This window comes from Simochromis diagramma, unplaced genomic scaffold (assembly GCF_900408965.1).
Source record: "Simochromis diagramma unplaced genomic scaffold, fSimDia1.1 OVJJ01000596.1, whole genome shotgun sequence".
In the NCBI taxonomy this organism is placed as follows: Eukaryota; Metazoa; Chordata; class Actinopteri; order Cichliformes; family Cichlidae; genus Simochromis; species Simochromis diagramma.
Genome location: NW_024387245.1, coordinates 19,126,549 through 19,140,240, shown reverse-complemented (window position 1 = coordinate 19,140,240; position 13,692 = coordinate 19,126,549). Strand labels below are relative to the sequence as shown.

Here is a 13,692-nt window from a genome sequence, read left to right as displayed (position 1 = left end):
GATGCTCTAGCTGCCAACTGTATGTCAATTTCATTGGGAGGGGGGGCTGATACTTGCATGAGCAGAAATAAAATACTGGGTAGATAAACCCACCTTTTTAGGGGGGGGGAAAGAAATGAACGGAATTGGCTTTTAAGTGCTCCTGGAGCCACCAGCAGAACAGCTCATCATCAACCTTGAGGCCTATATCACCACATGGATCCAGGTGTGACACTTCCAGAATAAGGTGTTAGTGGGCATAATTGCATTATTTTCTCCACCTGGGAAAAACTAAATGAAGCTTGCATGTTTTAACACACAGAGCCCACCACAGTATGTGTTTAACTGCTGTATTATCACAGATACACTGATAGAATTTTTTTACTGCGCCAAGGAATGGGCTTGTTGTGACAGGAAGGAATCTCTGGATCAGCTGGGGAAATCCAGGCAGAGAAATGTACAAAAAAAAGCTTTCCAAACAATCAAGGCAAATCGTGGAACATCTCAGTGGGAAGTGGCTACCCAGGGAATCCCAGGGTGTGGATGTGTAGCAGCGTAGTGCATATAAAAGTTTGCCCGGGGGGCGTGTAAATCAAAGCCACCACTTGGTCGTTTAAAATGTATACCGAGGCGGACTCACCTGTGACATCTGGGGTCTGAAATTGATCTCCTTCAGGTCCACTGATCCCGGGGAGAGATTGTGCAACATCTGGCACAACAACACCCCATCACGCAGGGCCTGTGCCAAGTCGAAGACGGCCGACGAGGGCCACACAACCCGGTGGTTCGGGGGCAGGACCTTGCAGTCTATCAACCACCGTCCGCATTGTCTCCACTCCTCCATATCTTTCTCCGAAGTCTCTCCTCGCAAAATAACCTGGTTCTCGAACTGGCTCAGTGCGAGCAGAACAGCGTTGTTTAACGGCGCACGAGCAGGCACTATGGTTGATTTCCCACCGGCTCCGGGTGTCTTGATTATTCACTATGTACGCAAATCAGGCAATTTCGCAACTTTGTATTATTCGCAGTAGGTCAGTGCACTATATCCCCATGTCCAGGCGCATGTCAGCTCCCCTTTCTCCTCAACGTGAAGGCTCGGAAATGACTAAAATAATAACAGGGATCCACTTCGGCACACAGCGACGATGTAAGCAGAAAACGGAGACGAGCTACGTGAATTTTCTCCTCTTCATTCTTAAAAAAGTTTCCTACTCAACACATATAATCCAAAGAGCGTAAAATGTTTACAACAGAGACAAACAAACCAGCTGGATACAGCAGTTTGTCATGTATCGACTTCACTAGTGTTTCACATTTCAGTGAACCAAACACCACGGGCTGCTGTGCAATGTGGGGAAAGCGGCTTTTCAAGTCTCTGTAGACGATGAATAAAAACACAGAGTCACCCTTCGCATTTGCATTTATCGTTTCCTTAGTACTCTAAGCGTAAAAACAAGGACTTCCACTCAGTCCCAAAAGCGAAAGATAAAAAGAAAGGGATAACAGACCAGACTCTCTACAACCCTTGGTTCAATCTCTTTTCACAACTGTCTAAACGTCGCTCTCCAGCAGCGGAAACATGTCCAGTCTGGGAAACAAAAAAGGGGGACATCTGTGTTTACATGTATCCTGTAAATGCAACTTCGCCTCGCGCCTTTACGCACGCCCAAAAACAGCGTTATCAGTGTGTCCAGCTTAGATTTTCTCTGATTTTTGCTTCCCTTCCGCTCACGTCCTTGCTCTCACGTCTCCCTCTCCGTGTTTCCCTCTCGGACAGAGATGTTTTAGAGATCCCAGCTGCCGATCGTAGCTGTTCAAATCTGAAAGGAGACCAGGCTTCAGGCTCGGTATTGGCCCAGGAGTTTGAACTTGTCCCTATGTGCTGATTAAAACACGTAAAGTTAAAAGTCGGGTAGTTTGCTTTAGCAGCTCCACTCTTAAAAGAATTTGGGTTTCAGGGAGTATTTTTAAACTAAGCGTTAAGATGCGCCCTCTGATGGGTGAAGCGCACACTGCAAGGGCCATTGGCATAAAGGGGATATATATATATATATATATATATATATATATAGATAGATAGATAGATAGATAGACAATTCTTATGTTTGCAGAAGCTTTCCGTGATATTCTGAATATGCCTGGTAGTTGTACTGTAAGTCGAGAGTCTTGAGCAGATCACTAGTAACCTAGAGGCTTGAATTTTCAGTCACTGTTCAGATGTTGACATCCTTAATTTCTGAACACTACTTTTTTTTTTATTAATTCTGATCCCTCACCAGAGTAAGAATGAAAAGCAACATGACTAATGCTATAACTTTTAATTTGTTCTAATCCAAATCTAGGCGATTTATATTTGAGTCTTACAATCTGAACACTTTTATTCTTTATAACAGTAACACAGAGCCCACACAGAGGTGGACTCTTTCCAAAAACTCTTTGTGTCTCTGAAAAGACTTCTTACAAATATTCCATTAGTTTGTTACGCAGAGAGGAGCGGTGAGAGAAACATCAGACTTAACTCTATCTTAACTGAAGTAATTGTTTTATTGTCTCTTGCCAACATCATGCACATACAGACAGCAACTTCCCAAAAAGGCCCCCAATCCATTTCCTGCTCCCTTTAAATACTCTAAAGACCACGCCTTCTCAATACAGACTGGCCTATAAAAGAGCTGCAATTGAGGCAGGCCTCCTCTTTATTGGGAAAAGAAGATGGCCACCACAGAGGTAACCTGCAAAACACTTTGTTACATGAATGCTTCCCAACATAGTTAAAGTGTTACAGTTGGAGTAAAAGTAACATGAAAATAATGATTACATTTAATTTTCACCTAAACAAAATGTATTGTCACTAAATGTCTCACACAAAAGTCAGTTTGGAGCTTATTTTCATGTTGTTGGACGGATTATTCAATGCAGTCCTTCCACACAAGTACACAATAATAATACATCCATCTGGGTTTGGGTCAGGGTAGAACGAGTTTATGCAGAGAAGCCCACACCTCCCTCTCTCTGGCCACCTTCCTGAGTTCATACTGGAGGAACATAGTAGGGTTCTCAAGCCAGCTGAGAGATATGGGTCTGCCATGGAGCCTTCTCCTGGTAGGACATGCCCAAAACACCTCACCCAGGAGACATCCTAGCGGTTCCCACATGGTTTCAGCATCTTGGTCAATTGCCGGAACCACATCAACTGTTTCCTTTATTGTCAGGAGCAATTTGGGAGGGTCTTCTAAGACAGAGTAGTCTAGGGTGAGGGGGCAGACTAAGAGTGATCCAGAAAACTGTTTTTACAAGAAGAAAACAAAGGGACATGACTACCCTGCCTGGGAAAGGGTTGCACTTTAAGGGAACTAGGCATAAAAATGTATATTTATGTTCATAGTAGTGGGGTCTCTCACTCTCTTGCTTAGTTCCTGTGGCTGGTGGTATTGGCTACATTTTTAGACTGTGAATAGCGATGCATGAACAAAAGCAGTACCAAAGCAGGCTTTTGTGGTGGAGCCATTTTTATAGACAATTAGGTCAGAGGTTTTCAGACAGAGTTTACCCACTTCTCAAGCCAAAAGCACTTAATGCCTTTACACGTTTAAGTAGCAATTAAATCTACAAGTTGTTTTATAGTGAAATAAAGATAAACAAAGAAGCAAGCTCTTTTGCTTCCCCACACCTCCACAGAATCTAAACAGTAACTGAGAGGGGTTAGAGGTCAAAGAGGAAATAATATGTAAACTTTTGGTAAGGAAGTTTGCACTCACTCTAGGGAGCTAATAGAATAGAATAAACCTTTATTATCCCACGGATGAGAAATTTTGGTGTTAAATTGTGTAAAATTTGGTATAAAATTAAGTTGTTATCACACCTTGATTTGGGAACTAATAACTAACTAAATGGTAAATGGATTGCATGTGGTTTAATGCTCCTCTAGTTATAGCAGACATTCAAAGCACCTACGCTACAAGCCACCGTCATCCTTCCAGAAAGCCCTGTTTTATTGCATGCATACAGTGTCATTCAGCTTGACACACATTGGAGACATTTTTTAGTGTTCACTGCCTAAGAACACTTCATCATGAAAAGCGGATGAGCTCGGGTTATGTACTTTAGTAAATTAATGTAATTGAGGGGAAAAATGTATTTGCTGGATTATTGTCAGTATCCACTAGAGGTGGGAATCACACATTACCTCACAATAGCACACTGATGATATTCTGATGCAGTAATTCTGTGGTATTTGACACTTTGCAAGACAGAAACTCAGTGTCTGTGTAACTGAAGAAGAAAACATACTCCTAAAAAAGCAAGAGGCTATAATTATCTCTAATTTGCTGCACAAGCGTGTTAGTGTGTGCATATTAACATTATTCTTCAATTTAAATAATATGTCAGTTTAGTTAATATGATCTTCTTATGTTATGAAGTTATGAAGTAGTTTCTCTGAGTAAATGTCAGGAGAAACCATTAAAAACGTCTGTTTGTTTTATTAAAAATGCTGATTTTTGGTGACTGTGTCTATAATCAAAAGAAGAATCAATTTCATACAATGCCGTTTTGCTATTTTTTTTATTCCATTAGCCACAGTCTACAGTCATCCTCAAACAACATCTAGCTGTTTGTAAAAGGGCGACTTTTGATTCTACAAAACAAAAACGGCGGATTAGTTTAAAGTTAAACAATTTCTTTATAAAAACCCACACACCTACCACTACAAACCACATTTACCATGATTGCAAATGCTCAAGGCTGAAAAATGCAGTTGGCTTGTCATAACTTGTTCAGTAAGGGGTTACCTGTTGTTTCTGGGAATGCAATAAAATGTGTTTTAAAAGGAGTTCACAGTACTTGGAAACGACCAGATTCTGAACATTGTATTTAAAATCCAGCACAGATGTAAACAAAGACAGCAAATTAAATTTTGACTACTCCAGTTTCAGGATCCTGGTAGCATGCATGTTGGCTAACTGTTCCATAACTTTCCACAGTCGACAGACAAAAACTGATTTGCTGGTGGATATGGCTTTCCTCAGTTTTACAAAGACTGATGGCCTCACCTCCATAAAACGAGACGACATGCTTGCTACTAACCAATCTCATCGGTTCTGTTTCCAGACACAGTGGGCAGCTTTTGTCACCAACAGGAAAGAAAGACAGCAGTTTGTGTGCATAGTAAACATTTAACCTGGCAAAGAGACAGATGTTCCCCCCTCAAGAACTGATGGAGTCAAAGCAAATACAAAATATGGTCATGCATGTTTAAGTTAGCAATTCAGTCATGTACTATCACGTCAATATATTTTATTATTTCACAGAAATAAAAAAAACCAACAACAATGTTTTGGCTATGATTTGTCATTTGATATATATTTTGGGTTTGATTTTGCTCCTTTCTTTAATTGGGCAGTTACCTTTCTCATCCTCCCACTCTACCGGAATGTTCCCCAATGTCATCTTCTGTTAATAAAATAATCACAGTTGGTCAATTAATCTCTTAATTGTCACCAACCTCAATATGCCACCTGTTTCTTGTTAAACCCCCTTTGTCATGTCTCATTACTTTATCAGTTCAGTCATCAGTGCATCTTCCCACCTCCACATTCCCACAGGGACATAACACATTTAGCCAGTTTGTCTCTGGGCATATATGAGAGAAGCTGCTGGCCCATACGATCTTAAATCACCCATATAGAAACCGGGGATGACTTTGGTTTTCAGAAGGCTTGAGATGACTTTTTTCTTTTATATATAGCAAATTCTATGCAAGTGAGCAGTTTAAGGCACTGGAAATGTACCACCAGAACAAATTATGTTTTTCCTGTTTGTTTAAGAATTTGGAGAAGGTAATGAATTCTCATAGTATTCTCCCACTGTACTATCCATGGTGCCCTGAAAGCAGTAAAGGCTGACATGGACAGAATTTGTACTAACAAAGAGCAGCTAAACAGAATCTTTCACAGAAACCCACCATCTCACACACTTCTTGTCATCTAGCTCCCTCTCACTGAAGAGTAAGGACTTTATAAGCTTCACCTTTCTTCCATCTGCAGCCATGTTTACCTCATAAAGTGACACAAGGGCTTTGACTGTTCACAGATTAATGGAGATATCAAACATTCCCATGGTAGCTGCAGCTCCATAGACTGTATCAAAAAACATGGACATATCCACAGAGCCATCACTTATTGGTTAATGAAGTCTAGGAATAGCAAAAATATAAACATTTGTCACTTAAGTAGGGGAGACCGGGGATAGTTGTAACGTGGGTCAGTTGTAACACTTCCAATTTCTCCAATCAGGGCTAAGTTTCAAATGATGTGATTCATCCTGTGCATGCCCAATTCAGTTCTGCTATCACATGTGAAAAATCAGCACATTTTGTCAAACAGACAATTTAACATGAAAAAAAGTCATTTGTATGCCAAAAAGTAAGTTTTTCTACTTTATTTCAATGTTTAATAGCATTATCTGCTTTGCAGTTAAACTCATCAAACTTAAATTATGTTATTTGTATGTCTATGGGGATATATTCTGTGTAGGTCTTTAGTGCTAATGTTTTAGCCGTTGGCTGTAATGTTAGCTAGTTCATGGCTATAGGAGTCTGGGTCAGTTGTAACAGCAACAGTCTGGGTTAGTTGTAACAATAATGCAGATGTTACAACTTACCACACTACTACTTTAACTTATATTAAACAAGTTGGGGCAACGACATCAGCAGAGAGAGGTTCACTGGTCGCTTTTGTATATGCGGTTAATGCCATTGGCAACACAATTACTTCACTGTTTGTGTTCCCACACATACATTATGCAGACCACTGTGTCAGAGATGGACCAGTAGGAAGTATTGGTAGTGGAAATAAATCAGGATGGATGCAAGAAACAGATTTCCTCATCTTTCTGAAGCACTTTGCAAACCACACCAAGGTAAGCCATGATAAAAAGTAAAATGGAATTGCGATGCTGGTGAACAACTACATTTTTTCAGCTTCATTGTTATGTTCAAAATTGGTGCAAGAGTTGTAGGTTATAATGCCCACTGAGCCAATGAGGCCAAACTCAAGGAAGACCAACCAAAATTAATGAAATATTCAGTTGCAGAAAATTCCATAATTTGTCTTTTTTGGGGGGTTGGAATATGTTCAAAAGCTAGATTTCTGCATTCTGTCACACACACACAGCTACATAAATGGCTCTAAGTGCATTCATGTGTTGAATAAACAAAGATTACATGTTAATGTTTTGTTAGTACCCTTATTTCATTGTGTTACATTTCACCCCAGGATATGTTACAACTAACCCAGACTATGGGATTAATTGTAACATTTCACTCTTTGTGTTTGAGGCCATACCATGCAATGGGTAATTGTGCTGCAGAGAAAATAGCTGCACTATTTAATAGCTGAGACATGTAAATACTTTGCATTACATTTTGAATCCACTACCTTAAACAAGCTCCAATTTACAGACAGAAATGTCAAAAATGTTACAACTATCCCCGGTCTCCCCTACAGGTAGAAGTACAGATATTTGTGTGAAAAATAATCTGGCAGTACTGATTCAACTTCTTTACTCTTAAGTAAAAGTGAAAAAGTAGAGGCTCTGAAATGTAGTGAGAGAATAAAAATGTGCAAAACTAACTGAACCTTGAAGTGAGGTTTAGCATGTGGAGGACCCTACGATCGGGTGTAGCAGTGTAGTGTGTGGAAAAGAATTAATTAGACATAAGTTATAATAATTTCTCCTGTGTAATCCAGCAGACTTTTCTTTCTGTACAGGCTATGCTGGTACTGCTCTGAGATTTACTGCTCATCGTGCATTCAGACAGCTGAATTTAACAAAATTATAACCCCTACACTGTATAAAGCTAGTGTATCCATAGAATTCAGTGAGTAAATCACCAGTTTAAAATTGGTAATTTATTACTGTTACCCCGTTACGTTGACCATGAACACCACAGCTGCTCTGAAACAGCAACCATAGATCATTACTGCAAACTTTACCAAAGTCCTGAAAATGAGCCATTGTTGCCCGCACTAAACTGCCTTGTATTTCATTACAATCTTTGAATAACAAAATGTTTGTATATATTTGTTTTGCAAGATGTTCCATGACATGAAAATATATAACTGTCGTCAAAGGTTTTGATATACTCATCATAAGCATGAATGTCATGGTAATTTTTGCTTTTACTAATTTCTTTGAACTGTTATTTTTCTAAAACAGAATAGTTGCACGGCATATATCTTTTATGAAAAGAACTGAGTGTATAAGTTTAAATGTATGTTGGACTTCAAAAGTATACATACAGGCTCAGCAAGCGGCACCTCAACCAGATGGTTTTGGTTACTATGAACAAGTTTGTGGCATAACTGTGGCTGGACATTTGACCACTCATCTTGGCTGAATTGGTAAAGTTAATTTAAATTAGTTGGTTTTACAAATTTTCAGGGGGTTGAGGTCAGGCCTTTAGGAAGGACACGCCAGAAGTTTAGTGTTATCCTGCTTCATCCATTACAAAACCAGTTCTGATGTGTGTTTGGAATCATTGTCCTATTGTTGCTTTAATTAAAGTTGAAGAAGGTATTCTTCTTTCATTATTCCATTCACTTGCTGTATTGTACCATTACCAACGGCATTAAAACAGCACCAAAGGAGGACGCTATCACCACCATGCTTGACAGCTGTTACATTGTTCTTAGATTTGAAAGCTTCACCTTAGTTCTCTACACACACCTCTTGACACTGTGGCCAAATAGCTCAATCTTTGTCTTGTCTAACCATAAAAATGTTATCCAGAAGGCATTTAGTTGGTCTATGTGGGCAGCTGCAAATTTCAATCAAGCTTTAAGGTGTTGATTTAAGAATAAGGGCTTCTTTCTTGGTCACCATCTTCTTAGTCTATGGCACTGTAGAACTTGCTTGACTCTGGACACTGTTGCTGGTGTTCCAGTAGTTTCCAGTTCATCACATCGCACTTTTACGATCCCTGATTTGTTACTGAAGATCCTAACCAATTTCCTCTCATCTGAGTGTTACAGTTTGGGACTTCTTCCAGATTTTGGCAAAGTGGTAATACAAACCGTTTACCCAGTTCCTGTTTTTTTTTTTTTTTAAGTAATTAAAGATGTAGTGCTGTACAGCTATTCCGCCATGGATAAAGAACAGTTAAGAATCCGTTAAAAATCCAAAATTACAATGACATTCATGCCCATGATGAGTGTAAGTAAGCTTCTGACCACAACTGTGAACTTCAGGAACACATCATGTATAGATCAAATATCTTTTTGCTAGATCAAATGAGTGGAAAGGCTCTTTTGCAACAGGATATATGAGCTCAAGGCACACATTCTTCTACATCTTCTATATACAGTGTATGTGCAGACCGCATTTCTAATAAAATAATGCATCACAAGTTTTGCCATCCCCAAGGGAACAGCTATCCTGCTTGAGACATCAGTGTTTGATTAATAGTGAATTAATTGAACATCTTTCACAACTACATAGAGAAATATCTCCTTCTGGTTGCAGACTTTGCACTGATATGGAAAGGCAGGCAAGATGGACTATGTGGAGGATAAGCCTCAGTAGTACTGTGCCTTTTTGGAGCAAGAAAAGGTTCTGTAAAGATGAGGTTCTGCTGCCCTCTTTAAAACCCGCTATCCTTTCTAAAGAGCAAATATATGTACTCAGTGGACATTTGGAGATTTCATACTTTGTGGTTTTCTGATCTTAAAAGCACTTTCTTTGATGTACTTCCTATCTGCAAGAAGCATCAGCAGAAAAAAATATAAGACTGAGTGTTAATGTGAAACACTTTGCTTCACACGATACCATTATACCAGATCTGCATTTAGTAGTTTGCCCCCCATCTTACTTGGCTCAGACAAAGCTTTGTAATCTTGTATGCAACACAGTCTATATAAAAATATATGAGCAACAAAACTGGACGCTGAAAATATCCTTTGTAAAATTAATTCTGTGACGCACAAATGGTCTTTGAGTTTGGCCTTTGGGTTCTGAGCCATGAGATCACTTAACCTTTAAGGACTGTTTGAACAGTTCCATCGGCCTAAAATATGGCCTATAAATCTTTAAGCAGGGCATTTTTTATGTGGAGGATAGTGTTGCTATGCTCTCTCAAATTCCTGAGAGAGAGAAAAAAAGCAAGACAAATGGAGTCCTGGGATTGATTCTGAGAAGAAGAAAAAATGACTTAATTTTGGAGGATTTTTTCAGTTTTACTTCTTAAAGTTCACTTATGGCAATATGTGATCTTTTACAGAGATAGAAGAAAATAACATATCTAAAATCCCATCCAGACAGATAAATAAAGGTCAGCACATTTCAGTGAAACCTAATGGAACATCCAGTTATGGCTTTTTCTTTTTTGTGTGGTGTTCCCCATGCATTTCACAACATAACATTTAAGAAAAGCACATGCAGGATATAAAAAAAATCATAAAGTGGATGCATGTGCTAGCTAAAGTTGCAGTAATCTAAAAATGCCACAAACAAGCTTGACGTCTGTGTAATGACAGAACAGGCCTTCTCCTTGCACAGGTGCTACTGGAGTACCTTCGAGTAAGGCACGTGAACCTTAGCACCATCATGCTTATCATGATAGAAAGGACAACGATATAGTGCAAGATAATACATGGCGTGTGAGTTTAATGCAGTGCAGTACTGCAAAAATATCATGCTCGGCAAAATATTTTGCTGGGTAAGTAATGGTTTTGAATAGATTAACTAGAATCATAAAGTTTGTTACAAATTGAAGATATATTACAAAAAAGAGGCTCACAGTATAAGAACATCATCTGCTAATTTGCAATTATGGTATATGTCACATTAGCATAAATCGTTTACCAAACAAAAGTGGATGCATATGAAGCTCAATCTGTAAAGTTCATTCAAACTGACATTGACATGAAACCACAATCATTCACTTGTATTAATTTCTACTGGGTTTTCTACAAGGTGATAAAAGAAGAAGGGTAGGGAAAGAAAAAAAGAAAACAAGACAACCATTAATCAAACGAACTGTGCGATGTGTTTGTAGAGATGCACGTGTGTGGTCTTCTTAACACTATATTCATGCACTGAGTGATGGCCAGAAGTGGCAGAAATGACTAGTTGTCACTGGAGCTGTGGCATTGATCAATCATGCCCTGAGGTTGCTGAGGGCTGCTGCATGTGGCATGACAGGAATGCAGGTCACAAAGATCACATCACCCAGCAACATGCACACTGCAAGGAGAGCAGGCTGGTGTGGCAGAGAGAGAGAAAAAAAGAAAAGGGTAAATGATGAATGGCCTCACAAACCTCTCCAGCACTAGTACACAACTGAAGAACGTAACTTTTTTTTTTTTTTTTTTTACAAAAAGGGATCTGCATTCTTTTAAATCATTTTAGTGGGTTTCTGATTTTTACAAATCAGATAAACGTTCTTGTATGAAATGGCAAACTGTACTGACGAATGATGAAAAAAAAGTAATGCATAGGAAACAGACTAACACTGTAAAATCAAAAGCAAGAAAAAAAAAAGAATAAAGATTAAGATGGCACATGATGGCCATCTACTGGTGAGTTCAATAACTGAGCCACAGGTATACTTTGCACATTTTTTTTCTGCCAGTAAGCTTTTCTTTGCTCCCACAGACATCTCACACAAACCTTCCCAACTCCATATATGCTGTCATTCTGATGTATGTTGAAAGTTGCACTGAGATTTGATGAGTGTAATCTGGTGCAAGCACCAGCTGTTCAAAGCGGGCAGCACTGGGCTTGTGCCAGTTTTGCAAAGCAGCTGGACGGTCAGATGGAAGTAGAGCTAATGTTTTAGGCAGCTTTCTTTCGCTGTTAGCTGTTTCCTGACAATGTTATAAGCATTTCCCATCCACTCTGAAGGGGTTTTTTTAAAGCTTTGTAAGATTTTTTTTTTTTTGTGGGAAAAAAAACCTCAAGAACCCAGGAGACAGAAAAAAAGCCAAGATGCAATGCTCAAGCAAAACACTGATGCCACTGACGTTTTGGGACCCCAGTGAACCTCAATGAGAGCCTTTATCCACAAATAAGGAAAACTTGGAACAGTAGTGAACCTTTCCAGAAATGGTAAATAGACTGGTTCTTATATAGTCCCACCAACTTTTTAGTTAGTAGGTAACCTGCGCTACCTCCTGAGTCAGACAGGAGGCCTAAAGAGTATCACAGAACTGCAGACCTCACTTGCTTCAATTAAAGTCAGTGTTCATGATTCAGTAAGAAAGAGACTGGGCAAAAATGGCATTAATGGGAGAGAGTTCCAAGATGAAAACCCCTGCTGAACAAAAAGAACACAAAGGCTCGCTTTACAATTGCCAAAACACATTTCGATCACCAAGACTCTGGGGAAATTATTCTGTGGATAGACAACACCAAAGTGCAACTATTTGTTAATCTGGTGTGAAACTAACAGCATTTTATAAAAAGAACTACAAACACAAACTCAAACGTGGTAGAGGTAGTGTGATAGTCTGCAGCTTCTTTGCTGCTTCAGGATCTGGACAGTTTGCTGTAATTTATAGAGAGCAGAATTTATGTTTCTACCACAAAATCCAGAGGGAGAACGTCCAGCCTTCTGTTTGTTCCCTTCAGTGCACCTGGGTTACACAATAGAACAATCCACCTCTGACTGGCTCAATAAAAAAAAAAAAGATTTTCAAGTGGCTTAGTCCAACTTTGGACTTAAATTTGACTGAGTTGCTTTGGTATTACATTAAACAGGTCATTTATGCTTGCAAAAACTCCAACGTGACTGAACTAAAATTCCTCCACAGTGGTGTTACACACTCATCGCCAGTTAGCAGAAATGCTTAACTGCAGTTCTTGCTGCCAAGGGTGGCACAACTTGATGTTACGTGCAAATACTTTTTCCAGGTAGGTTTGGATCGATTTTTTTTCCTTAATAAATACATTCACAATTTAAAAACTGAATTTTGCTTTTACTCTGGTGAACTTTGTCTAATATTAAAAGAAAGACAATATCAGGAAGCAGACAGGTGTTATTTTCAGGTATTCTGATTTTTAGTTTATATAGAACAAAGAAATATATAAAAAAACAAAATAGTTACTACAGGAATGGAATTTGAAAACAAAACAGTATGCAACAACAAGCACTGTTCATATTCCACGCAATCAACTCTCCATTACATCTTTTTGCCATCATGAAAATCTCAAATTTGTTATTAAGGTTTCTGGAAAGCATTTTTTATGGTGTGATTTGTTCATGGGAAATTACATTCCCACTGTTTGGACTGTTCCCCAAAGCAAACTGCAGTGTTTCATAATGTTCCTGGCCTCTGCTGCTCAATTTCATCTTCATACAGAATAAAAATAAGAAAACTGTTGAGACCTGATAATTCATCAGTCTTATGTAACGTGCATTATTCTTGCATGGTACACCTAAATGCATTTAGTGCTAAATTAGCCCTTTATTTACCATGGGCCCGCTGGTGGGCCTATTTTTTACAGGCACTTTTAAATGATCATAACTCCATTACCGTTTGTGCTGAAAAGACAAAATTCCAGTGATTTCATAAAGAAGAGTAGAAGAGCTTTATGGGGATATCTGCCTAGATGTTACCATGTGCACTCACATTACTGTACTTCTCAACCATTTTGGGGGCTTTTAAGAAAATTCAAATGGTTACTGTGTTTCATTTGACAGCCAAAATAAGTCCA

The 13,692-nt window shown here is 38.9% G+C and overlaps 1 protein-coding gene and 1 long non-coding RNA gene across 15 annotated transcripts in view; one reads left to right on the top strand and one right to left on the bottom strand.

The window, feature by feature from the left end:
* vav2 (vav 2 guanine nucleotide exchange factor) overlaps window positions 1-1,952 on the bottom strand; it is a 202,265-nt gene extending 200,313 nt beyond the window's left edge. For 8 of the 14 annotated variants that reach the window (XM_040000307.1, XM_040000308.1, XM_040000314.1 and 5 more), the window contains exon 1: window positions 620-1,952. In XM_040000307.1, the coding sequence (XP_039856241.1) occupies window positions 620-823 (204 nt within the window). In that variant the 5' untranslated portion in view covers window positions 824-1,952. The remainder of the gene's footprint in view (window positions 1-619) is intronic. The other 6 variants (XM_040000316.1, XM_040000317.1, XM_040000310.1 and 3 more) reach the window with 2 other exon arrangements.
* A 764-nt stretch (window positions 1,953-2,716) lies between these two features.
* LOC120714619 lies at window positions 2,717-5,287 on the top strand. Its single transcript, XR_005691446.1, has 2 exons — window positions 2,717-3,081; window positions 5,089-5,287. It is a non-coding gene; the product is annotated as an uncharacterized LOC120714619 (long non-coding RNA).
* The last annotated feature ends 8,405 nt before the right edge of the window (window positions 5,288-13,692 follow it).